At 49.4% G+C, this 27,017-nt stretch overlaps 1 protein-coding gene across 1 annotated transcript in view; it reads left to right on the forward strand.

The window, feature by feature from the left end:
• Window positions 1-9,939: 9,939 nt before the first annotated feature.
• Window positions 9,940-27,017, forward strand: part of Ccnd2 (cyclin D2) — a 27,070-nt gene continuing 9,992 nt past the window's right edge. Inside the window, exons 1-4 of the mRNA XM_027428349.2 lie at window positions 9,940-10,323; window positions 12,035-12,250; window positions 14,903-15,062; window positions 22,449-22,597. Coding sequence (XP_027284150.1) covers window positions 10,132-10,323; window positions 12,035-12,250; window positions 14,903-15,062; window positions 22,449-22,597 — 717 coding nt within the window. The 5' untranslated portion in view covers window positions 9,940-10,131. The remainder of the gene's footprint in view (window positions 10,324-12,034; window positions 12,251-14,902; window positions 15,063-22,448; window positions 22,598-27,017) is intronic.

Consider the following 27,017-nt stretch of genomic DNA (forward strand, 5'->3'; position numbering starts at 1 on the left):
AAAGCAATTTTATGGAGATCTGTCTAGAAACTATACCAAATGCAATGATTTGTCTACTTACCACGTGCCTCTCATTTTTGGTAGCCACACTTGAAATGGGACTTGGCAACACATACTTTCCTAATTCTATGGATGGTTATCTTGCTGGGATAAACCAAACACTACAGTGCAGAGAACCCAAACAAATGGAGTCTCTGATATAGTCAAAGATTCAAAATGAATGAGAAAAGATGAGAGGCAGCAGAGTTTCCACTGCATGCTGCTAGGTACTAAGGCTTGCCAGACAGCAAGAAGGATCCCGTCTAAATATTGCAACTTGGGAGGATCTTTGCCACTCTTTTTCAGTCAAGGGACCTGATGCTATGTGAGTTCCACTGCAGTTCAAAAGAAGCCTCACTTAAAGAGGCCCGAAAGGGAAGTTAAGAACTTCCAGTCACTTAATCACCTGGAAGAGGGTCTTTAATTCAGAACCAACTCCAAACCAGGTGTATGTGCTCTGCAAGGTTCTGTCCGAATTAGCCGGGATTCCCTTAAACATCCTGGAGTAGCATTATATTCCACATTTCCTCCTACTACATATGCCTTTAAGCTTTGATTTTATTCTAGTGGCTGGGGACAGGAGGGCACCATTGTCCATCAGCTGACAAACAGGTGAAAATTATTTAAAATAGCCCAGATGTCAAATGAGGTCAAAGTCTTCTATTTAGCCATGGAGTAAGGACATGGATACCATTTAAAACCTTTATATGAAAGCTAGAATATACAAAAGATGCCGTGTGGATTGGAATCCTGTTTTGACAATGATGATAGGAAAGCCAAGGGCAGAGTCGCAGAACTGAATAAGAACTTAATGATCACTTATGGCCAGCTGGTTCCATGGATGAGAGAACTCAGTCTTTTTGGATCACAGACACCAACCCTGGCCACAGCAGTAGTCAAGGGTACGTACACCAGGAACAAGAATAGGAGACCTCTGGCTTCCAGGCTAATGCTGTTTCATTTACATGCTGCCAGTGACAAGGAGCACATTCTGGTGGAAGGAATGCAAGCTACTAAGACTATCTACAGGGCTGGGGAGACAGCTCAGTGGTTAAGAGCACTGGCTGCTCTTCCAAAGAACCTGGGTTCAATTCCATACACCCACAGAGCAGCTTACAACTGTTTGTAACTCCTGTTTCAAGGATCTGACACCTCATACAGACATACATGCAGGCAAAATATCAATGCTTATGAAATAAAAATAAATAAAACTTTTAAAAGACTGTCCACTATATATTTAATTGGCTGTGTCAGGATAAGCTACTTTACCCTCAAATCACATACCCCCAAAGAAGTGACACACTGATCCCTGCCCTGTCAGCTGCCATGAGAAGTAGATACTCTGAGATACACAGCCACTCACAGAAATGGGTGTTCATAGATTGAGGGGCCAAGGACACAGGTCTATCTTTAACTAGTTTCAAAGGACTCAGATAGACAACCAACTAGTTTGCAGTGTTTGAGGTTTCCCATTCTGGTCTCTGCTGTGCCCCTAATAGATTACAAATTAAGAACATAGTGAAGAACAGGTTTTCAGAATGGAAATTTTAAAACACTCTGCAACCCAGGCAATAGTTACTAGACTCAGTCTGAAGAGAAGACACTACGTCTCTCTGCTGTGAATTACTCAGGTCAGCACAGTATCTCATCCTAAGTCTTTTGACACACACTCTTATTATTATTTATTTGTATTTATTTAGGGTCTCATGTATCTCACTCTGACTTGGAACTCCCTATGTAACCAGGAATAACCATGAGCTCCTGGTCCTCCTTCCTATACTATACTTCCCAAGTGCTAGGATTACAGTCATGTACCCTTATGCCTAATTCTACTGGGCATTGGGGATTGGACCCAGGGTTCTTACATGTCAGCAAAACACTCTAGAGGAAACAGCTACTCCCTCACCCAGATTTTAATATTTTAGAAACCCACCCATTTATCTGGTATGTTAATTCTTTACCACACTTAATCACTAGAGAATGTGCTTCTTGGGACCAGGAGCTTATGAATCAATTCTTTTTTTTTCTTAATATCTCCTAACACATTTATTGAGTGTCTAGCAACTCTATGCTCATTCTATCAACTTTTGGAATGATGTAATCGTTAGCAAGTAAATGCAGTGTATGGAAAAGTCAGCACAGTCAACTCATCTATTAAGACCGCTCAGGGTCTACCTTACAAGTCCAAGTCATGCTCCCGACATGCCCTGCTGTATCTGCACATAGACCTGCGATGCTATCAGTCCAGTGGACCTGCACTCTGTCAGCACGAATAACCCTGGCAGATACTATATAGAGTTTCCACAGCAAACTCCTGAACACAGAGACAAATTTGATGACTGCCTAAAACCCCAGGAGGTCCAGCCCTAAGAAAGACCTCATCTAATCTCTAGTCCAGAACAATGCTTAAGTGAAATACACAGTCTGCAGTCTTTAGTGACTGGAGGGGATTCTCAAGGTAAGTATGGTTTTCATTTCAACTGTAGCAAATTTCATGAGTGTTCCCTTCCTGACTCACTTAGACCATTTGCTAGATGACATAAAATCTCTTGTAATTACACTACAAAGAGTAATTATGTGAACGTCTCTTTACCGAAGCAAGTAAATTGGAGCCTTATTCAATAGTGTGCTAAGGAAATTTTAAATTAAACACACTAGTTTATTCTCAAAAGAAAATAGAAGAATGTTTTTTGTTGTTGTTTGTTTTTTTTGTTTTTTGTTTTTTCTTCAGAAGGCAGGAGGGGATAGAAAAGCCAGTTCTTCATCCTTTTGTCATCAGACAGCAGGGATTATGTGCTGCACCCAAAACAACTAAAGGTCCTCAATTAAATGATGTCAGTGAGAACCCCACACACAGTGGCCTGCAGATTCGAGTCATGATGGAAGCCTCTGCCCTCAAAAAATATTGGTTTTAGTTTGTTTGGTTTTTGTTGTTTGTTTCTGAAAGCAATGAGGTTTCAGGGTCCTGAAACAATTGATGGCCATGGAATGCTAATTTAAGACATTTCATATGAAGCCTCCTGTAAATCAACCCAAACCCTTTGCTACACAGCATCCTTTTTGATACCAGGGTAGGGCTTGGGTCCTGATGTTGGCATTTCCCCATTGTACTGACAGGCTGCTCTCAAGTCAATGGAAACATATATGGGCATGATGAAGGAAAAAGGGTCTGAAACTAAGGCAAAGAAATTTTCTTATTCATTTTAAATTCTGTATGGGTTTTCTTTTCCTTTCTTTTTTACCTTTCATCTAGGCAGTGGCAGTGGGTGACTTAGTTTCAAAAAATGTCAAAACTGAATGTTTTTGGTGTTATGTGTCCCCAAACAAAAACCTAGTCATCTGACAATAATTTTGAGAAAAAGAAGAAAGTGAAGGCTCCTGAAGGGACTCAGTGCAATCCTGAGACTAACTACTGTCCCTCATCACTGTAACTAACATGACTACCACACACACTGGAGCTTGGAGGAACACCTCAACAAGTTACAAAGTGTTATTTGATTTGCAGCTGATAGGACTAAGATAAGGAGTGTGATTGGAGACAGCTGGGAGCAGAAACAACTTTGGATTTTTTTTTTTGCTTTAATTTCATCCTGCATATAAACTCCTCTGCTCCAGACTTGTTTGTACAGACACAGACATTCACTGTGTCAAGGTCATGTAAAAGCGGATGCCCTGGACTTAATGCTGAGCAAAGAGAACATACATTCCTCATAGGGGTCCAAGCTAGTGTGGGCTGGTTAGCACCCTGACACAAACTGAACTCCTCCAGGACAGTTCTAAAGCACAGTGTCTCCTTTAAAATGCACATTTTGTGTGAAACTTGGAAAACAACCAGTTTCACAATGCCAAACTCTTTCTTTTCTTTTTTTGCCAGCAAAACCATACCAAGAAAATAATTTTAGAAATAAATTTCATCCTGTCTCTAGAAAAAAAAAGGAGGAAAAATTAAGAGCCAAAGGAAAAAATCATTTAAAAAAGTGAATTAATTGTGGAACAGTTGGAGAGTGAATCTAGTATGCTGTGGGATTGTGCTAACCAATGCTGATGGTCCTTATGCTGATTGACTGACAAAATATGATAGAAAATATGAGTGTGTTTTATAAAGCTGCAACTTGGCTGATACATGGCTCAATAATGCAATGAAATCAAAAGAGTTCAACCACACTAAGAAAGGGGGGAAATGTTTGAATTTAAACAAAAGTAAAGTGTTTAGAAAACAAATAAAACTGAGTTTTGCTTTAAAAAAAACTGGTAGGGGTAGTGTTAAAAGTTTTACAGATAATGGTCACAATTTAAAGTGTCAAATGTAGGTGAGGTAAAATTTTAAAGGATATTTGTCTTTTAGATTCTCAAAACACTTCCTTTGGCTGTTTTCTTTTAAAAGTGTTTAATAATTTATTCTGTTTTCCTACCTTATACACACGAAGCAAATGTTCATCACACCAGTCACCTAAAAGCAGTCATTCTTCAGGAAAGGTCCCTAACCCTGAGCCTCCAGAGCAATTATTGGCATTTTTATTAATTATAATTCCACCCCTTCCCCCAGAAGAAACAAAACAAAGCTGCTTGGGTAAGACTAGCCATCATTAAACGAAAAAGAACTAAATAGTAAGTTAAAAATAGAGAGAATGTGCTCAAGCGAAGCAAGAAAGCATTTCTCATAACGTCTCTGTCATCTTCAAAATAGAAACTTTTCCAAACTTCGCCTCTGATTCAAACTGAAAACTCCCCTACTTGTGAAACAAATAATTCCACATCAAGTCCATTTCAAAGAGGCCCCTGGCTCCTCCCACAAGCCCCTTTACCTCAATAAGGTTGAAAAAAGGAAAGTCAGAGTCAGGTGGTATTTTTCTCCCCAACACCCCAACTGTCGCTCCTTGAATGTGAGCATCAATTCATCCTAATTGTCTTGGGCTCAAAAGATAATTACACATTTAGCTCTCGCGCCTCTAAACTGAAAGATTAAAAAGATTTTGCTCAAATTCAGGGGAAATGAAGGTGCGTGGGCTCACGCTGCCGCTTTCAACCCCTGCAGTCTCTCTAAAAGATTCTCCACGGTACGGATGCTCTGTGGATCTCCAGTAAGTGGGCGGGGAGTGGCCCTGCACTTTCGCTCATCTCTCTGTGCTGCTCACGGGAGTGTTTATGTGGGTACAGCACAGTCCGTGGGTGAACGTTCCCATACATCCCCCAGGAACTTCCGTGGGTCGTAGTAGGGATGTTTAAATGGAATGTGGAGCGGGACAGGGAGGAATCGGTCGCGCGTGGAAAAATCCCGCGTGCGAAAGTAAACACAGAACTCTGTTCCCAAGGAGCAGAAAGACACAAGTTCATCTTCCCGGGTGGAGAGAGGCTTAGAAAGCCCCGGGCTAGCCGTCGCCACCAGCAATCGCGATACAATGTCGGATGTCAGGGACCAGAAGAACTGGACCGCAAACCAAAGAAACCAACTTTTTTTCTGGAGCAAAGGGCGGGTCATGATTTCAAAGTAAAAATAAGTAAATAAATAAATAAGTGAAAATAAGTGTGGAAGGTGGTGGGGGAAGTCTTTGGGAGTGGAGGATGGTTGGGAGCAGTGAGCCGAGCTTTGCGGCGGGGGCTCAACTCTGACCGTGGTACCCGGCGGGTGATTAGGGACCTGGGACCCTGTCAGCCGCTGGGCAGCCACCAGGCTACCGGCCGCGCAGTCCCCCTCCCCCGCCGTTTCCTCTCGCTCTCCCAGCCCCTTCCCCCACATGTGGGTGACGTCAAAATTCCGCGAAAAAGCCGCGTGGTGGCTCCCCAAGCAGAGGCGTGGTTCCGTCGCCGCGTTGTCCCCTCCCGGGGGCGCCCAGGGGAGGGACCAGGACCCCGGACGCCACCGTCCCGAAGCCCCCACCCCACCCCACCCCAGCTCTTACTAGCAAATTCACTTTCAAAAAGCAAAAGCGTTTCCAGGGCTATTTTCGGCCGGGTGAGGCGTGTCCTGAAGCTGAATCAGACAGGAAGACGGGGAAGTTTGGGTCTTTTTTTTTTTTTTTTTTTTCTTCCAAAGGAGAGGTACGAGGTGGGTGAGCCAACTGCAGGCCCTGGCTTCTGAACCCACTCCCAGCTCATGTAACGCCCCAAAGACCCTACCCGGGTCCACGCTGAAACCCACCCGAGGGTCGCTGGAGTGCACACGGCTGGTGACTGTGCTCATCAGGTCTGCTGTCGGAGATAGGCCACTTGGTCTTGGTGTGGGACCCTCCAGTTCTGGGACCTTGCACCCTCTTTTCCAGGCTCTCCACATCCCAACTCTGCCCCACCACCACCTTCTCACATTTTAAACCATATAGATACCCACCCCCCAACACACACACACACACACACACACACACACACACACACACACACACACACTCCAGTTACCGAGCCTTTTCTCACAATCATTGAGTTTTGGAGTTTTGATTGGCTGACCACTCATTTGTCGGTGGAGTAACACAAACACAGCTCTACTCTTTGGGGGAGTCAGGGAGGAGGCGATGACCCCCCAGAACATTGAGGTGACAGGATTCGAACCAAGGACTCCCCGGCTTGTGGCCGACCGCAGGCTCACCTGGCTGGCTGGCATCCGCCAGGTGATCTTAAAAGAATGTGTGCCTAGGTGGCAGGTTCCTGCAGAAATATGCCTATAAACACCCAACACCCTACTCTGCTGCACCTTATAGCTACTGGCTTTGTACACTTTCCAACCGAAACTGCTAGATGCAAGAGGGAGGGGTGGGGGGGGGCAGGTCCTGAAGGGACTAAAAGTCCAGTAAAACTCGCGTTTGGTTCAGGTTTACTAGGGATCCTACCTAGTAAAGGATCTCTCCACCTTGAGGAGTTAAGAAGGGGCCGGAGAATTCTTATTCTTATTCCACCCCCTCCCCTCCCAGCAGAGCACACTGGCGCAGTCCAGTCCACATTCAAGGAAAAAAAAAAATAAGTACATTTGCCCCTACGGCGGCATGCCCTTTCCCGCGTGCTAGCTGGAGCGCATTTTATAAAACAAAAACCAAAAAACAAGAAATTAAGATTTTTTTCTTTAGCACGTGTTCAGAGTGGCGACCGAAAGAGAGTACGCACTTTCCATTCCCAGCCTCTCAGAGACACGCTGCCAACCTCTGCTCCGTCTCACGCCGCACCCCACGTGCTGGGGACGGATTCGGTGCGAGGTTCACCTTCGGGAACCCTTAGTAGTCGGAGGGGGAGGTAGATGCGGAGCTGAAGGAGAGCCTCTCAGGCGGGAAGCGCTCTAACTTTGCAGTCTCCAGACATTGGGGACTCCGTCCGGAGACCCTCTCTCTCCTCCCCTCCTCCGCCGCCCTCCCCCGCCGCAGGCCACTTCTCCCACCCCTAGGGTCCCCTCCCCGCTGGAATTTCACTGCAAAGCCAAGAGTGGGGGAGGTAAGAAGCGAGGGGCCCTCCGCAGACTCTGGAGACGGGAGGACCCGCCACCCAGACTTTGTCCTCCGGGTGGGCGAGCCCCGACGACGACCACCCGCCTCTTCTCCGCCCCCGAGAGCCCGATGCTGTCTTCACCGGAGGTGCAGAGCAGACCCTGCAGGGCTAGCTAGCCTTCGGGTGATTTGGAGAGAATGGAAGTCCTCAGTCGGGGTGGATGACACCTCCAAACACCTATGTCGCCCCGTATTTTGCTCCCCTGTCCAGGAGTTCTGTCAGATCCGTTCCTCCGAGGTGGCCCTGGGCAAGTTTTTAGTCATTGCTTTATGGGGTCTTATAACGTAAATTCACGTATCTGTCCAGGGTGACACCAAAAATCTTCCATTTGGGAATCCTGTGATTAAAACCAACAGGTGACGGACCTTGCACTAGCCAAGTGTCATCTTGGGCGCCGGACTGTTTCATTTTGAGTTTGCAACTTGGGCTTTTCAATGAGTTGTTTTTTTTTTTTTTTTCCCGAAAGCTAATGGCTTCCACTGCAATTAGACATTTTCCTCGCCCTCCCCTTCCCTCCCCTTGCTTTCCGTGCAGTAGATTGGATACTAATTCTCGCTACCATTGATAAGGTACGAGGCACCCGGGCCCCTCCGCAGCCCCAGCCCGCCGGGACCCCGCTCTCTCTCCGCCCTCCCCGGCTTCCTTTTGATGTAGCGGGGAAGGCGTCCTACTAAAAAAAAAAAAAAAAAAAAAAAAAAAAAAGTAATCTGCCCGGTAACAATCAGCGCGCAGTAGCAGGAGCCCCAGAGCTATTGGCTATGCAAATAGAGGGAGGGGAGACGGCGCCCCAAACTCTTACTCACCCTTTTAAAGTGATATCCCCTCCTCCCGCCCACCCCTTCCGCCCCACCCTCGTTTAAAGGGGCTGGCCAGCCCGGAGTTAATCGCTTGCACCTCGGCTTTATTGCCCCCCTCCCCTCCCGCGTTCTCCCTTTCACCTCCCCTCCCCGGCCTTTCTGGGAGCCCACGGGTGCAGCTCCCCCAGCGCGCCACCCCCCAGCCTCCGCCAGCTGTAGGCGCCCCAGCTCGGGCCTCCGTTCTCAGGGAAGGAGGAACTCAGTGGCCCTCGGTGTGCCCAGAGAGCCGCGACCCACGCCATGCTATCTGCACGTGCCAGCGTGGCCACCCTGCCGGGGCCCCTGGTTCCTTACCCCTTCCTCCCCAAGTGGAATACGTTGAAAAGCATGGTGGGAGGAGGAAGGAGGTGAGGAAGCGCCACCGTGTCCCTTCTACAAACAGCCTTGACCACAGCATGCACTAGAGCACATGTCAGGGCCGACCCAAAGTCCTGGCTGACGCGTGAGGTGCGAGCCCCCGCGGGGTCTGAGATTGAGGGGTGCAGGACCCAGGAACCTCCGGGGAAAGGAAGGGTGGCCTCTCTGGTGCTGGGAGAGCCAAACCTAAACCCTCCCTCCCCCCCTCCCTGGCCCCTCCCGAGCCATTTCCTAGAAAGCTGTATCAGTGTGGCCACGCTTCGGCGCAAGCACCTAGGGCGGCTTGTGAGCAGATGCAGGGGCGAGGAAGCGGGTTTTTTTTTTTTTTTTTTTTTTTCCTGCGTGGCCGAGGGCCGCAAAGGACCAGCTGCTAGCCCTGCCCCCGGCCTGCAGCGGCCCCAGCGGCAGGCTGCGCCGCCCAATGGCGCCCCCAAGAACACGAGGATTTCTGCACCAGGGTCATTTTCTACCAGGCCCCAGAAACAGCCCCCTCCTTCCAGCATCCACCCCTTCCTTCTCTTCCTCTCCACAGACGTGGTTCCGGGCTGGGAAACATCAGGAGCCTAAGCTTCAGGGGCGTTATAACCTTTATCCCTGGGTATGCAAGGTTACAATTTTCTCAAATAAGCCTTCCCCCAATCTTCAGTTAGAGGGTCTACTTCTAAGTTGTCTGGGCTCATCCACATGTTCAATCAATCAATCTACCTTCTACCACTGGATCGTGAATAGTGGGCAGTATTCCGATCACATTGCAAGCCTCCGAAGTCAGAGGGCACCCCCCCCCGTCCCCGCCCCATGGTATGGCTACAGAATGTAAGAAAGGATAGAGAATCAATAGGAATCCGTGGGTTTTGTGGGTTCCCCTATCCCGGGCCCCTAGCATGCGGGCCTGGATAGAGGGAGAGGGCCTTAGAGAACTGGGGGGGGGGGGAATCCTGTTTGAAGTTTGGTCAGGCCAGCTGCTGTGCTCCTTAATAACAAGAGGGAAAGGGGGGGAGGGAAGGGAAAGAGGGAGGGAGAGATTGAAAGGAGGGGAGGGACGTCAGGGGAGAGGAGGAAAGGGGAGGAGGAACCGGAGAGGGGGAGGAGATCTAACTGCCCTGCCAGCTTGCGTCACTGCCTCAGAGTGAGGAGAGCGAGCTGGGGAGAGCAAGGCAGTTCCGAGGGAAGGACCGGTCCGGCACTGCGGGTCGTCCTCCTCTCTCTCTCTCTCTCTCTCTCTCTCTCTCTCTCTCTCTCTCTCTCTCTCTCTCTCTCTCTCTCTCTCTTTCTCTCTCTCTCTGCCATTTTTCCCTGTCTCAAATTACCTATTTAGCCAAAGGAAGGAGGTAAGGGGAGTAACCCCCCCCCCAAAAAAAACCTCCAAAAACTAATAAAACTTTCACAGTCGGGACCGAGTGGTCGCCGACTAGCCATGGAGCTGCTGTGCTGCGAGGTGGACCCGGTCCGCAGGGCTGTGCCGGACCGCAACCTGCTGGAAGACCGCGTCCTGCAGAACCTGTTGACCATCGAGGAGCGCTACCTCCCGCAGTGCTCCTATTTCAAGTGCGTGCAGAAGGACATTCAGCCATACATGCGCAGGATGGTGGCCACCTGGATGCTAGAGGTGGGTGCTCTGGCGACACTCAAGAAGAGGCAGTCCTATCCGCTTTGCCCCCCCAACACATAGGGACCCTAAAACTGCGAAAGGACTACCCCTGCGCCGGCCTACCTGGGCACCCACACCCTTGAACCAGACACAATTCTGTCCCTTGCTAGATTAACTGGGAGAGGGAAAACTTGGGCGAGACAACGATGTCCGGGGGGTGTATGGGGGGGGGTGGCATCCCGCGCGCGTGTGTCTGCATGTGGCTTCCTCATCCTCCTATCCCCATCCTGACCTGTCTTGTGGAACCGCTGCCTTCAGTGTGGCTCCCGAGGGTGTGGGGACATGAAAATCCACACCAACAGTGAAAGACAGATCCCCCCCCCTCCCCTCCCCGCAAGGCTGGGGCAAAGCCGTCCTGGCCTCCGGTCCCCTGCGTGTGGTCGGGACTCCGCGTTGGCACTTTGGTGAGGTGGTAGGGGGGTAGAGAAACAGAGAATTCAGGAGAGCCCCGGAAGTCACACTGGAAAAACGTGCGTTTTAGGGAATCTGAAAGAACCGCTGCTTTAGCCTTGCTTGCAATCTTTGCGGAGAGAGCAGGGTGCCCACGTATGCACAGCTCTGGACCTGCCGTGGTTTCGCCATGTTGCTTTGCAAACTCCAGTTACAAGGACTGGGAGCATTCGCCGGCTCCCCCAAGCACCCCATGATCGTGGCCACCCTCTTTCTGATCGTGCCCTCTCTCCCAGCCCCCAGTTCACCAAGGTTACTTACAGTTTGACTGCTTCTTCAGCGCGCAGATTTGGGTGGGGTAGGAAACGAGGGAGGAGGTGTGTGTAGAGCGAGCTAGGGACACCCCCAAATGAGAGATCAGAGTCCCGCGTGCCTCCTTGAGAGGGGTTCCCTGATTCCGTCTCCCTCAGCTCCCAGCTGGGTACAGCCTTTTAGCTACTGCCCTTGTGGGCCGCAGCCGGACACTCCGCAAGTCTCCCCATCGGGATCCAGAGCCCCTGGGGAGGAGATACCGACCTTAATGACACCCGAAACCTCTATTCCGGAGAGCCTGGAGCCTCTCTGGGGTTTTCAGGTCCAACGGACGTTTCTAGGCTTTTTTCTCGATTTTTAATAATTTTTTTTGAAGCGGTCCCCCCTGCCCCGGCTCCAGCCGCGGCGGCTGCGGCGCGTTTCCTCCTCCTCCCTCCCCCCTCTCTTCTCCACCCACCCCTCCAACAGCGGCCCCTGGGCGACCGAGACCACCCTGAACATTTTTTTCAATTGTCGGGAATGATAGGATAGGGTCTGGGGATCCGAATGAGACCAAGAAGTAGACCCTTGGAGCTTCCAGAATATTTTTATTGATTTTTTGAAAAGATGACGAAATCCAAAAAAGAGAGTGAGTGAGTGAGAGTGAGGAGCCAGAGGGAGCGGCGGGCGGCTGCTGCTCTGGGCTTTGCCTTGGGGTTGGGGGCTGGGGGCTGGGGGCTTTAGCTCACCACCCCTTTTCAGCTCTGGGGAAATATCGGAGCCCCAAGGGCTCTTCCGATTTATCCCAGTGTTCTCACCTCTATTCTTATTGCCCTTTCTGTTCCCCTCCCCCTCTCCACAAAAAAAAAAATTAAAAAAAAAAAAAAAACTCTTTTGGTCTCCACCGGTTAGACTTTGTCGTTCTTTTCCCTGTTTCTGATGCTACTTTTTCACTGTCTTCTCGGACCCTCTCCCACTCTGGCTGTAGGTCTGCGAGGAACAGAAGTGTGAAGAGGAAGTCTTTCCTTTGGCCATGAATTATCTGGACCGTTTTTTGGCTGGAGTCCCGACTCCTAAGACCCACCTTCAGCTCCTGGGCGCAGTGTGCATGTTCCTAGCCTCTAAGCTCAAAGAGACCATCCCCCTGACGGCTGAGAAGCTGTGTATTTACACCGACAACTCCGTGAAGCCCCAGGAGCTGCTGGTAATGCTGTCCTCCCTGCTCCTGACTCTGCCCTCCCCCATCACCGAGTCTTCCATCCAGCAGCCCCAGGGCCATTTTAGGATTCAGAATTGCCCAGGACCACTGCAGCCTTCACACTAAGCAAGCAGGTGTCTCTTTTAGTCGGAGATAGCTGGTCTTCTCATGTCAGGGAGTGAACAAAGCTCTCAATCCCTCATGGAAGTTTCTGAGGGTGAAATCCAGTTGAAGAGAGAGTTCAAGTGAGTGTGTGTGGGGGGGGATATAGACTAGTTTTGTTAATGATTTTTAATTAAGGTCTACATTTCCACTGAACCCTGAGAACACAGTCTGATTTCTCACATGCTAGCTGGTTTGTGTCTCCTAAGAGCCTGGAGGTGTCACAGGTAATGTCTTACACATCAATAAAGTCTCATAATATCAACATATAGTAACTGATCACTAAGTATCGACATAGCAACTTTTACAGAAAGTCAACATTTGGCCTTCTCTATTGGTGGGATCTGAAATATGAGTTCTTAGCTCCAGAAGGGACTGTGACCTGGATACAGTTACCAGAAGGTCCTGTCTTGGCTCCAGTTTTCTACTAGAAAGGCTTTCCCATCATACTCCCCCTCCCCGCCCCTGTCCCCCGCCCCCCCCCCCCACAGTGTCCCTTCATATTGCAGCCACACACCAGAAACCTTCAGCTCTTTTGCAGCTTCTGGGGCCCACCTTCAGTAGTTTGCACACCTTTCTCTTGCACTGGTAGAAGTGGACCACCTCCTCTGCCTTCTCCCTCCCCCTTGCTGGCACAGCCTGGGCCTGCACAAAGTCTCCAAGGCTAAGACTGGCTTCTTGAACTGAGTGAGCCCTTTGTGAGGAGTCCTCCTTCCTGGGCCTGTGCTGCCACCTAGTGGCAGACATGTGCAAAGCTGGGGGAGGAATTGCCGAGAATGCTGAGAGGGGCATGAATGACTTCACCTTTGAACCACTGCCAGATTTCAGCGGCTTCTGGTTTGGTCTGAGAGGCCCCTAAAGGTGCTTTCTTCTGGAAGATCTGCTTCTCTTAATAATGATGCCAGAAGACGAGTTTGTGCTCACATTGCCCTAGAAGAAGGAAGGGCTTGGATTCAAGCCACCTCAGGTTTTTTTGTTTGTTTATTTTTGTTTTTTTGTAATCAAGCGGGGGTTTCATCCCAACTTTCTGCAAAAATCCAGGGCAGACTTGAAAGCTTGTGAATTAAGAAAAAAAATATTAGAGCTAGAGGCCTGCTTGTTTATCTCCCAAAACACATGAAAAAGAATCTTTCACGTGGCTGATGTGCTAGAGAATTTGTGGTATATTTTAGGCACCCTAAGTTTTCCAGGACCAGCGAAGCTAACTTAATTCTCTCTGAGTAAAGCATGCCAGCTTCCTGCCTCCTATCCAGAAGTTGTGGGGTCTGGAAGAGCCCCCACCCCCCATTTTATGGATGGAAAAAGCTCGCTCCAGGACACACATAACTATTTAGTGTTTTGTAGCTGTCCCTGAGCTTAGCAGATGGAATGGGGGGCGGGGGTTCAAGAGTCAAGCCATGGCCAGCCATGCAGTATCTGCCTCTTGTGTTTCTGAGGACTGGTTGGCGGGAGACAACATCCTTTTGAATGCACCCCGTGTTCAGGGGGGAAAAAGGCAGAACAAAAACAAAAGAAACAAGATCTTACATAATTCAAGCTGGCCTGGAACTTCCCTTCTGCCTTGGAGGGGTGGAATCCCAGGTATGCACTCCTCAGGTGCACATATTCCTACGGTTTTATTTTATTTAGTCCAGTTCATCTGAGCATAATTTCCCACATTCATTTCACAAAAGGACTGACACAGGTTGTTCACTGCTGTGAGAGGCCCATAAAAGAGAAGGTTGTGGCGTCCCAGTACTTGCTCTGAAAGGGTTGCAGGACCCTGTTTTAAAAACACCTCCACCTGGCCTCAAACTGCTCTATCTGCAGCATGAAGACAAAGGCCAGCGAAGATGTAGGTGAAAGGGCTAAGTGTCATTTCCCCGCGACTTCTGCATGGTGTGTCAAAGGGGAAAGTGTCAGCAACAGAGGCAAAAACGATACTTTCTCCCACAAGTAAAGGCCAGCTAATTGGTTGCCAATGAGTTGATCCAAGGAAGCTGATTTTGTTCCCAATCTCCAAGCATTTTTTTTTTTTCATGAGGAGAAAAGAGATCATTAGTCCTATGATAGAGACTTAGCCAATAAATTATTGCCACAGTACCACAATGACCTTCACTAGATAGATCTTGCTATAAAGGTCCAACTTTCTGGGTGGGCGGGCAACAGCATTTTGTGGACATTGGGGTCCTGTGGGTGGGGATAGAAGAAAACTGGAAGAAAGTCTGATCTTGGCAGTGGTTACCTGGCCTCTCATTATCCTCAGTGGGGCCTGACATTTTCGGCACAAGAAGAGCTGTCAGCCACTACAAAGCGTGAGGGGCACGGTGACAAATGAGCCTCCCCCCCCCACCCCCGGCCCATGATCATGATCTGACAGATGAGCTTTAATGAGCGCCCTTAAAGCTAGTCTGGAACCCAGCCCCCCGCCCGCAGCGCCCCAGCCCCCAGCCCCCCAGCCCTGGAGTCAGCCTATGGGTTTTGAGTGCTCTGCCCTCTTCCTCCCGCCCTTTGCAGGAGTGGGAGCTGGTGGTCCTGGGAAAACTGAAGTGGAACCTGGCGGCAGTCACCCCTCACGACTTCATTGAGCATATCCTGCGCAAGCTGCCCCAGCAGAAGGAGAAGCTATCCCTGATTCGCAAGCATGCGCAGACCTTCATCGCTCTGTGTGCTACAGGTGAGAGGGGCCTCACGGGCTGGCCGGAGGAAATGGAACCAACTCCTCTGCCACTGTGGGTGGGGGTCTAGGTGAGTGGGCTGAGTAAGCCAGTCTGGGGTTTCATTTCTGGCGTGTTCCGCTGCTCTTTATCAGAACTGGAGTATTTTTTTTCTCTGCTTCACTCATAAATACTTGATGGGGACAGGTGTGGTAAGGGAAAAGAAATTAGTGCCCGCTAAAATATTGTTTATGATGTCTAAAGTGCTCTTTGAAGATTATATCTACTGCTCCCTGGTTGTGTTCAAATCTTTAATCTTTTGAGGAAAAGCACGGCTTGGAGATAAGCCCAAGAGGGAATTTAAGGAAGGTGGGGGCAAATACAGGTAAAAGGAACAACGACAAGATAAATATGCAGCCTGCCCTGATAAGTGGGAAAGAATTCCTTTCACTGTAGTTCGTTTATTACCTTCTGGCTGCCTCCCCTGCTGATGAGGGAGTAACCCTTTGAGCAAAGACTTGTTTCCTAAGCTCTGGAAAATATTTTGATGGATAGCTAGCTGTTACTGGCCCACACCTGGGTAGAAGACCCTAGAACTGTGTTTCTCAGTCTGTGGGTCTTGACCCCACAGGGGGTCACATCAGATATCCTGCATATCAGATATTTATATTATAATTCATAACAGTAGCAAAATTACAGTTCGGGAGTAACAACGAAATAATTTTATGGTTGGGGGTCACCACAACATAAGGAACTGTATTAAAGGGCCTTAGAATTAGGAAGGTTGAGAACCCCTGTCCTAGAAGCTTGGGAGTCCAGGGGAGACGTGTCAGAAGTTCATCTCCTCAGGGTCAGAAGGTAAAGCAAGAATTAACTGTGAGTGGGGTCTAGCTCAAGCCAACAGAGGTTGTTGAATTGTGCAGGTATGAGGGGGAGTCGGGGAGGAATGTAACATTTGAATTACTTGTAACTTGTTAAGTATGTGTTTGCATAACTGTTTGTGTAATGAACAATAGGGTCTGTGCTTTGTTCGACGTTAAAAGGTCAGACGACTTTGCTACTTACCCCTGAGTGACCTTGCACAGGCCGTTTCACCTCTCTGAAGTTCAACTCCATCTGCAAAACAAGCCTTTGGATACATCTTTTCTCTAGCCTTTGCAGGCTGAATGGGAAAACTAAAACTCAGCAAAACATGCCCTGTGCTTTGCTATGAGGCAGGCGCATGCGCTGTACTAACTGTGAAAGGACTCTGATGGCGAGCCCTAGTCTGAGGTTTGAACTTCTCCACTTAATAAGGTGGACAAAACGACTTTTCCTGCTATAGTACACAGGCTCTGACGGGCTTGTTTGTGGAATTACACCTCCCAATTTTAGGTGTGTGTGTGTATGTGTGTGTGTTCCTGGTTTAGTCCAGCCCCTGGGGACCTACATCAGGCCTTATGGCTCATGTGTCCCAGCTCCTGTGTGGAATTACCTGCCGGGACTTACCAGCTGGTGGGGGTGAGGGGTGTACCCGCAGAGGCCCGGTCTTGTCTGTCCTTTGGACCAGCCCTCCTCTGCTCCCGGTTCTTCTCCTGCTGTCTGGCCTGGGCTCTAGAAGTCAGTCCCACACTGAGACCTGTTCTTTTGTCTCCCAGGAACTCTCTCTTTTGCCATGATTCAGTGAAGGGGAAAGGTGAAACAGTTTTATCTCTGACCCTAGGACAGCTGATCCCCCAGGCCTAAATAACCCCATCACCCAGCTGCCAATGGCCAGAGTCCTGCTTTGACCTTGTCTTTTGACTAACAGGTCTTTGGGGTTTGTTCACCACTTCTTTCTCCCTGATCTTGCACTGGGGTGAGGGGGCTTGGATGGATTCCCCCAATCTATCCAAGCGCCCTCACTGGCCCATTCTCTATTCATGGGAATCCCATCCCCCACTCCTGGCCATCCTGTCCAGATCTTTGGGGCAGCTGCCAATTTTGGGGCCAAAATGGGGAGCCTGGGATCCAGGGACTAAGGACAGAGGTCCACTGGGAGGTGGGGGCAGTCAGAAAGGCTGCCTTTTAGGGGCCTCAGCCTAGCTTTAGCCAAGGAGTGGGAAGCAAAAAGGAGAATGTACCTCCAGTCAGGCAGGAGCCATGTGCCAAGTACTAAGTCTGAGGCGTAGACCTGGTGAAAGTGGAAAAGAGAGCCACAAGCTTCCTGGGTGTGGAAAGGGTTAGCCTGATCATAGGGCCCTCATGTCTCCCCTGCAAGTGAATAAGCTTTGGAACCCTGCTGGTGAGGGGCGCGGGGGGGGGGGGGGGGAGGCAAGCAGGCAGGGTAGCCTAAATGCCAAGGCCTGCTGCTCTTGAATGAAAGTCTTCTTGGGGACATGAGCTGTGAGAGAGGGGGGGCAGGTCTAGTGGATCCAAGAATGACAAGACCTTCAAATAGCAGGCTCAGAGTGACTGGAGAACCAAAGACAGGAGGAGCCTGGCCCTTCAGCCACACCTGGTGCTCCTGCTGCCCCAGTACCTCACAGCTTCACTCTAACTGAATATTCCACTCAGGAGCTGAGGAAGGCTTGCAGCCAGGGCCTTGGGGGTTCGAAATGGCAAGGGAAGGGGGCGGTCCCTGAAGAGATGGTAGGTAGCCAGCCCCGGGCGATGTTGCTAGTTTATGGGAATAGGCAATTGTGAAAGAGCTGCTGGCAGTGGCTCTGAGGGGGTGTGCTGAGCGTATGTGTGTGTGAAAGGGGAAGAGAGTGTGGCGAGGCCAGGGGCCGAGGGAGGGAAAAGTGGCTGACCAGCAGTCTGCTTTTATGGGACTCTGGGTTAAGGTTGGTGGTAGGGCAGAGAAGTGCCTTCCTTCCCTGTTCAGCTTACAGTGGCTTCTGGGAGAGAGAGGTGGCCTGAGACTACCTGGTATGACTCTCTCAGTTGGTCTTGTGAGGTGAGAGGTCTTCATAACTCCAGCTCCTGCCCAGAACTTGGGGCTCCAGGGAAGGCAGAAGTGGGCTCAGTTCTGCACCTGAGTCTCCAGGTAGCAAAGGATAAGAAGGCCCCCTGAGATGACCAGGATCTCACTTGGGTACCAGTGACCTCATCATGCTTCACATGAGTTTAAACTTGGCACGGGTACCCCAGATGCCCCACAGGTGCTTTTTTGCCCTGGGCCCCACCTGTATCTGCTGTACCCAACTGCCTGTGTTACCCCACCTCCACCCCAAGGCGGAATCCTTGGCTTCACCCAGTCTTCTCTTTGAGGTGTTTATTGGTTTCCAGCCCCGAGTTGTAGCCAGACTGGTGGCCCTGAAAAGTCTGGGGACTTGACTCTTGTTCTAGAATGTAATCCAAGCCTCTCCGGTGGCCAGGAAGGAAGAATGAAACCCACATTTCCACCCAGAGGGCCTCTGAACTGCCCCCAGAGGGCAGTCATGGGGCTGAGAGGAGGAAGTAGCGCTGAACTGTAGTTCTGTCAGTGATACTGGTTATCTCACAACCCTTTTAGCCATGAGACGAACGGGTGCCTTTCTCCAGCCACAGTGGCCCTCTCTGCCCACCCAAGTTCACTCCTCAGAAGCAGTTTTTGCCCATGCAGGGCAATAAGGACAGGCTGGGCTGAGTCCTGTCTAGGGGTGGCATATGAGTGTGTGCCGAATGACATCATGGGTTTCGTCTGCTGGCCAATGAGCACCCTAGGTCTGGTCCTTCAAACTTACACCTCCCTCACTACAGGTTGAGAAAGAGGAAGAAGCAGAGAAAACAGACTTATTTTCCTGTATTTGCTCGTTCCATCAGCCTCAAAACAAGCCTCTCCCCCTAGTGGTGAGCACGAGTAAAGCAGCCCCTGGGAGGCTTTGTTAGCAAGTGCTACTCACGCTCCTACTTTTCCTCAGTGTTAAGCCCTTTGAGCAGGACCACACACAGCATCCCAGATTTAAACTCCATTAACGGAGAATAGTTTGGCCCGTGGAATCTCATCAAAAAGTTCAGATTCCAAATTGCTGCATATGGGGTGTTTCTCCTGATCCTTGTCCAGACTCGGGAGCCACTCCAGACACGCAGCTGCTTCTATGGCAACCATGGGATTTGGTACCACAGTCTCCAACTGATACTGCAGAGGTGGTGGACAAGTCTATGGCCCACATAGCTGGGCTTCTGGGCAAGAGCCCTTCTTTCATGTTTTATTTCATGGTGTAGGAGGTAACTCTGAGGACTGTTAAACCCAGACTGGATTGGGGTACAAAGGTGTCCCTAGTCAGAGGTCCAGCACCCCTCCTGAGTGAGTGACATGGAACAAATCAGCTGACACCCCAAGATTGCCATTCATCTGGAATGTGTCCTTTGCCTGCCCCCTCCCACCAGGAGGGAGGGAGGAGAGGTCTGGGACTCCTCACATGGGCATTACTGCTGAGCTTTAGGAGAATCGCATCAAATAAATGTGTGCTGCAGTCCCACCGGTGCAAGCAGTACAGGGGGAGCATTAGGAGCTATCAGTTGTTACCCTGAGCTAGCTTCTATGCCTGGTAGTGAGAGCAAGTAGAGGCTATTACAGTTAATCCTCACGATAGCACTGTGAAGAAGGCAAATGAATACTTAAACTTTTTTTTTTTTTCTTTTTCAAGACAGGGTTTCTCTGGGTAGCCCTGGCTGTCCTGGAACTTGTTCTTGTACATCAGGCTGGCCTTGAACTTTGAATTCCACCTGTTTTCCCAAAAGCTGGGATTAAAGGTGTGTGCCACCACTGCCCAGCAAATCAGCACCCCTCTTTGGTCAGAAATGCTTCTTCTGGAGATATATGAAGCCAAGCACAATGCACCATACTGGTGTACTGCTGCATAATAAATTAGCTACCCAGATGTAAGAAACTGCTACTTCTTAGGAGCACCTGTTTTTCCCATGGCGCAGTGGTAGTCATGCGTATTGGAGCATGGTATAAAGAGTCAGTCAGACTCTGCCCAAGGAGGACTCCTCAGAACTTTCTTAGGGAAAGGGAAAAGGTTGAGCCCCCCCCCCCATAAAGGTCTTGTACCTGCGCTCCAGGCCAAGCCACATATCCCTTCTGGCTCCCCACACTAACTAACCTTGAGTTGGTTTTGTTAGCAGTGTGACTGCAAAGTTCTACAGGGATGCTGTGCATGCCTCCTGATCTGGAGCCTGTGCACAAGAAAGGGCGCGTTGGGGACAATTCCCTGCCCTGTCACTGCCAGGTGCTCTCACCCAGGGCCTCTGTGGGCCCAGGGCCATGGGCTGGCTGCCTCTTCTGTGCTATGAATGTCACAGAGGGGAGCTAACAAGGTCATTGGACAGAGAAACAGTCTCCTGTGGCCCATATGGGAGAGACCTACAGCAGAGCAAGAGGCAAGGAGGTTGGCTTCGTCACACCAGTTAGGCGGACAGAGAAGAGAGGCAGGGGTTGGCGGCCAGCAGGAGTTGGGTGAAACCCCATAATATTTGGCCCTCAAGGTGAAGATGGTGAAGGGATAAAAGCCAAGGAGAGAGACAGACAGACAGACTGCCAGGCCTACCCCATGTTCCTGGGATTGAGCCCAGGTGGGAGGGGAGGCGTGCACGGTTCGCTGATCTGTGGAGTGTCTAAGAACAGTAGAGACTCAATGCTGAGGCACTGTGCTCTCTGTTGTAAAGGCTTCACATTGACACACTGCTGCAAGAGGGCGTGCACTGAGAGAAGGGAAGAGCCTCGGTTGCTCTGAGTGCGTGGGTTCAGCCCAGTGGTCTCATTACAGTCGGAAGTGTGATTCATCTGTCCCTTATGCTCTGCCTTCTGTCCCCACTGGATTTGTTGGTGTCGTGCTATAACTAGAGATCATACTCTGCAAAGTGGGCCCCATCTCACAACTGCCACTAGACTGAGTGATGACAGTCACCTCTTTAGTTTGTGAGCCCAAGGCAGGGGCAAGGTCAAGAACAACTTGACCATTCCCAGGTTCCCTTCCATGTAACACGAGTTCTAATAGTTCTTAATAATAAAAGCCCAGAGTCAGATGTAGGGGAAAATGCTGAGAGATCAGAGAGACGAAGGAGCAAAACCACAGTCACCTTACCTACTCAACTTCCCAGACGAAAAGAGAGCAAGTTTGTTTCCAAATCCCGCCTATATTCCTTTCTCTGCTCTGTCTCTTACTTTCTGTCTCCACCTCCCCAGTGCTGGAATTAAAGGCGTGTACCACAATTGCCTGGCCTCTGTGGTTAGCGAGTGGCAGGCTCTATCCTCTGATCTTCAGACACGCTTTATTTGTACAAACAAGATATCTCCAAGATGTCTGTGTTAGACAGACATCACAGTCAATGCATGCATGTTAGCAGTTGGCAGGTCCACCAGTTACTGGATCATAGTCCCGAAGCCCCTTAGAGAATCACTCAATAGGAAATAAGTTTAGGGTCCCAAGTTGCCCTTACTACCTAAGGTGAATCCTCTGTCTTTACTCTTAGACAAATAAGAGTATGATTGGAAAGCAATGTTTGTCTTTGGTATTTGACCTCTGTCCTAAATGCTCTGAAGATCCTTTAACATAGGGTTAGGAGTTGAGAATTAAGTGAATTTGAGTTAATTCACCTCATCTCCTACATTTCTGCTTCTGTATTTAGCTTACATGCACATACATGTGAACACGCACTCTCCCTCTCTCTCTCTCTCTCTCTCTCTCTCTCTCTCTCTCTCTCACACACACACACACACACACACACACACACACACACACACACACACGTTAGGATATTCTGCCTGCATGTATGTAGGTGTACCATGCACATGCCTGGTGCCTGTGGAGGTCAGAAGAGGACATGGAGCTGCAGATGGTTCATGTGATGCTGAAGTCAAACCTGCGTCCTCTGCGGGCTCAATAAGCTGAGTCAACTCTCCATTCCCTCCGTAGCATTTCTTTATACTTAGCCAGAGACTAGGGCAAGATCCTATTGGGAACCATTCTTCATAAAAGTTCTCATGATTCCCCCCTCACCCAATCTCCTTGTACTTTGTCCTCCCTCCTTCAAATATCGAGAGGCCGTAGTTATCCCACCAGTAGGGTAGACAGAATACTGACATGAACAATCGCAAGCCTCCTTGACTCTATTCCACCATCACCCATGGCAAAGAACACAGTACCTGGCATGTATTGACTTCTTGAATAATTGTAGGGCCTAGACTACTCAGGACTTGGAGCCTTTGGTGACTTGCTGTGTGCACTCAGATAACTGCCCTTCCTCTCTTGCCTCGGTGTCTCTTTTAAGATTGAGATACCCATAGTTGGCAGAAGAGCTTCCTGTGGATGTAGCCAAGGCGGAGGGTGGCTGTGGCGCCAGGGATCCCAGGGCAGCAATTCCACACCTTCTGATATCTGAGCATCTGCAGGCTGCCAAGCTCTGGGCCCCGTTTTGCTTCTGTTTTGCTTACCTTTCAGCCCTCTCTATCTTTACAGACTTCAAGTTTGCCATGTACCCACCATCGATGATCGCAACCGGAAGTGTGGGAGCAGCCATCTGTGGGCTTCAGCAGGATGAAGAAGAGAACACACTCACGTGTGATGCACTGACTGAGCTGCTGGCCAAGATCACCCACACTGATGTGGTAGGTACTTGCCACCTTGGCTGAAACCAGATGTTTCTCCTCAACTTCTGGAAAAGGTGGTTGGTTTATGATGGTGGGTCAAGGTTTTTTTTTAATCCTGCTCTTGGTATTTGTCTTTGAAGATCAGTTTTTAAGGCGGTGTAAGCTCTAGCGGAGTGATGCCTCCCCATCAAGGTGTGCTTTTTCCTGGGGACCGGGCTCTGCAGTGCCAGGCATCCCCTCTGTGACATTATCATCTCTTTTCTAAATTTTATTGAGAGATAATCTCACAGAGTTGCCCAGGATGGCCTTGAACTTGTGATCTTCCTGCCTTTGCCTCCCTGGTAGCTGCGATTACAGGTGTGCCCCGATATCTCCTGCTTCCTCTTGTGAGTTTGAAAGCCTGTGCATGTCTTAAAATACAGACGGACCTCAGCAGGCTGATGGGTGGGGGAGGGCCGTTGACTGGTTTTCCTCTGTGGTGTGGGGTTCATGTCCATTTATGTACACGTTGTCAGCCCTCTGCTCTGCCATGGAGAGCCTCCAGTTCTGCTACTCCTCTCTGAGGCAGTAAGGCTCAAAGAGGGGACAACTAAGGCTGGGCAGTGGCTGCAGTGGAGGGAGCAGATTCAAGCGGTGGACTGGTGTGCTTTCCACCATCCTGTGTCAGGGTTGCCTTTTGATCAAAGTTGTGATGGATGACAAGGCTCCCAAAGATCAAGTGCAATACAAATTCGAGAAACTATTATTAGCTTTAGACTTTTTCCATTCTGTGTGGATGGCCCCACATCTGCTGCTGGCTGCCAGGATTCAGAGCTCTTAAACAAGAGAGGTTTTGAGATGGACCAGGATTCCATAGGTCTTGATTTCACCGGCCAGGACATAACAGTTGGAGAAGGTTCCATCTGGGATGGCTCATAGAGCCCAGATAAGAGTTTCCTGCATTTCCCCAGCAGCAGAGAGGGTAAAGGAGGCAACCTAGAAGCAAAACAGGTAGTAGCAGAGCTGCGACTCACGCTCTGAGCTCTGACTCCAGCCTGGAAACCGTTCACTGCTGTGGCTCCTGGGAACTTGGTATTTGCAAAAGGCATTTGGTTGAAAGGCCAAGCAGAGAGAAGATGTATTGCTGGATCTCAGGTCCTGGTGCTTCACCATGGAGAGGCTCAGGAATGAGAGTGCCCTATAAAGGAATTTACTGGGTTCAAGGGTCATGTCATGTGACACACAGGCCTGTGACTGGTGTCTCCCCAAGGTATGCTGAGCAGCGGCTATTCAAACTCAGGGAGCTCAAGGCCATCCATCAACTTACCTGTATTTGGCTTGACCTCTACCTCAGAGAGGTGGCAGGCCTTGAAGATCTTAATAGAAGTAAGCCTGGGCTCGCCTCTCAGCCAGTTTTTCTATGGGCTATGTTAAATGTTGGTGCCAAAATGTCTGCCTCTCAGCAAGGGCTCCAAAATATAGATTGCAAAGCTCCCAATCTCCAACCCCAGCACAGTGTGAAAAATACATCTCTAATTCTCCAAGGGAAGTATGTGTGTGTGTGTGTGTGTGGGGGGTCTCATCCTTTTTTCCTTTCCCTAATGTCTTCTGTTAAGGATCCCTTCATAGATAGGATGCTAGCCGATTGCAAACAAGGCTTTCTTCAACTTCTGAACCCACACACAAAAAATGCCCACGATAGCAGTTTGGCCCTCAGGTGTCACCACATTTTCAACAGGCCTGCTCTGATTGGCTGACGTAACCAGCAGGGCCCCATGCTTTGCCTTCCTCTCTCTTGCTCCAGTCCTTACGGTTACATAGGGACAGAAACTGCTCGTGTGGTCTACCACTAAGACTCTGTCTGTGCCCTGATTTACATGACTGCACCCCAGCCTGTCATTTCATACTGGAGATGCCACCTTCCCCTCTCAGATGCCATACAGCGGTCAGGAGACCCAAATCTACTGTCAGACTGGGATAAATACAACTGGGCTTCCCATCAGCTGCATCCGTTGATTTGGTATTTTAGTTCTTTTAAGAAAATTTTCAATTACCTGTGTGTGTGTGTGTGTGTGCGTGCGTGCGTGCGTGCGTGCGTGCGTGCGTGCGTGTGTGTGTGTGTGTGTGTGTAAAGCATGCCACAACTTGCGTGTGGAGGTCCTAGAACAACCCACCAGTTGGCTCTTCCACCTGGTGGGTCCTGGGAATTGAACTTGGGTCAGCAAGCTTGGTGGTAGTCAACTTTACCCACTGAGCCATCTCACTGTCCCTGGCACTTCATTTCTGCAAGGGGCCATTGTCTTAATTTGGGGTGCAGGTCCCTGCTTGATTCTCATTGTAGGGTCAAGAATAGATCTTGCAGTATTAAAATCCAAGCAAAATGGACATATAAGAACTAACAAGATCGACCTCACCTGTCCAGGTAAATGGCTGGTGCCTCAGAAAGTTCCACGCATACCACTGGTTCCCCAAAGCCCACTCATCTGCTTCCAGGAAGTGTTTTCGGTGGAAAGGTGTGGGGTGCCTGCAGCTTCCCAGGGGCTGAATGTCCTCCCCTCCAGCAGCACGTGCTCTCTGAAGAGCTCAGTTCCAGCATGAAGGCCAATAAGGCTGTCATTGAGAATGCACTTGTGTTCGGAGGGAGAGTTCTGCTTTCACGACCTCTGTTCACCATTTTGTGAATGAAGAAGTGGTGTGTTTGGATCACTCCTCCCCATTCATTTCTGGAAGCACTCAGAATGGCCAGTTGTTGCAGACTGCTGCATTAGGGAACAGAAATGGGCAAGACCTAGTCCCTAGGCACTGTGCTGGAAGCTGGAATGGGCAGATGGAGCATAGAAAATAACATGGCAATTAATCAACAAATGTAAAGTAGGGCTGGGGATGATTTAAATGGTTTAGAGCACTGACTGCTCTTCCAGGGCACCTGGATTTGATCCCCAGCACCCACATGACAGCTCACAATGGCATGTATGTAACTCACACGTGTGATGCACAGACACATATGCAGGCAAAACTCTGACACAGGTAAAAAGAGATTAATTAAATTTTTAAAAAGAGAAATAAAGCATGGAGCATCCTCACAAGATCCTGGATTAACAAATGCTAGTGTGTTCCAAACTTTAAATGAGGCAGGACATTTCTGTAGGTGAAAGAACTCATGAAGCCAATTGTAGTTTGAGCAGTTTGTAAAACGTGTCCTGGGACTGGAGAAGCAAAATGTGATATGACCGAGTGATGGGATATTGTATAGCCTTTCAGAAGCAATGTCAGCAAGGGGTTAAGATAGCTTAAGCCATTGTGCTAAGTAAAATAAGCCAGACACAGGTTATATATGAAGCAGCTGGAGAGGCCAAATACACAGAAACAAAAAGTGAAACTGAGGTTACCAAGACATGGGAGGAGGAAAGAAAGGTGAGTCTATGGTAAATGCATGTAGATTGGAGACGGAGCATCCTGGGTGTAACACACAGTGTGGATGCACTACAATCCACTAGAAATGGTTAATTTTATGTCATAATATCTTATCCATCTATACATATATATGGATATGTATACACATGATATATACACATATGCATTATGCATACATATATGTGGATATATATATATGTGTGTTATGTATACAAATACAGATGAAACATCCGGAACTACCCCAGTGAAATGCCAGTAGGTGTATTGGGCTGTCCCATAGATAAGCTAAACACCCAGGACCAGATTTGTCCTTGTGACATATAGCTGACCGGAGTTCCTGATTCACCTTGTTCTTTACAATCTATTCAGACCCACCATGTTCTGCTCTTACTTTGAGTGGCATCTCATGGCTGGTTTGAGATCAAGGTTGAAAGTGGGTCCTCTTGACTCATCTGCCACCACTGGACTGGCCACACTGGCAGCAGATAGCTGGGATTGCAGGGACCCACGCGGCTCTGAGAATGTGGGTCTTTGTTTTTCCATCTCGTTGCCAAAATAAACCGGAAGGCTCCATTCCAAAGAGAAATCTGAGTGAGAACAGTGACAGGGTTGCAGGGGGGGAAGTTTAAGAGGGTGGTGTATTTTCGGTACTTTTTACTTCCAGCCACAAGTTAAGAGTTGCTAAAAACAGACGCTAGCCAGGAAGGCACGCTGGCTTTCTGGGGGAACTTCTACCCACCCAGGCTTCCGTTGCCAAGGGTGAGTTTGCGAGCAGGGATCGGCCATCCCAGGCCCCTGCAGAATCGGGTTCCTCTTTGGTCTCCTCTACAACGTTAACATGCTTTGGTCCAGAATTTACTTCACTGTTGACTGTAGGGTCTCTTGAGTAAGACCCAACTAGACTTGGCTTTTTATCCCAAGCCTCTGGCAGTCATCAGGCTGGAAAAAGGGAGGGAAGAAGGAAGGAAGGAAGGAAAGACAAAGGGCAGGCAGATGGGTTTCAAGTGTGTCCCTTTTCATGCATTCATGACTTTTGGAAAGATTT

This window comes from Cricetulus griseus, chromosome 8 (genome assembly GCF_003668045.3).
Source record: "Cricetulus griseus strain 17A/GY chromosome 8, alternate assembly CriGri-PICRH-1.0, whole genome shotgun sequence".
NCBI lineage: Eukaryota > Metazoa > Chordata > Mammalia > Rodentia > Cricetidae > Cricetulus > Cricetulus griseus.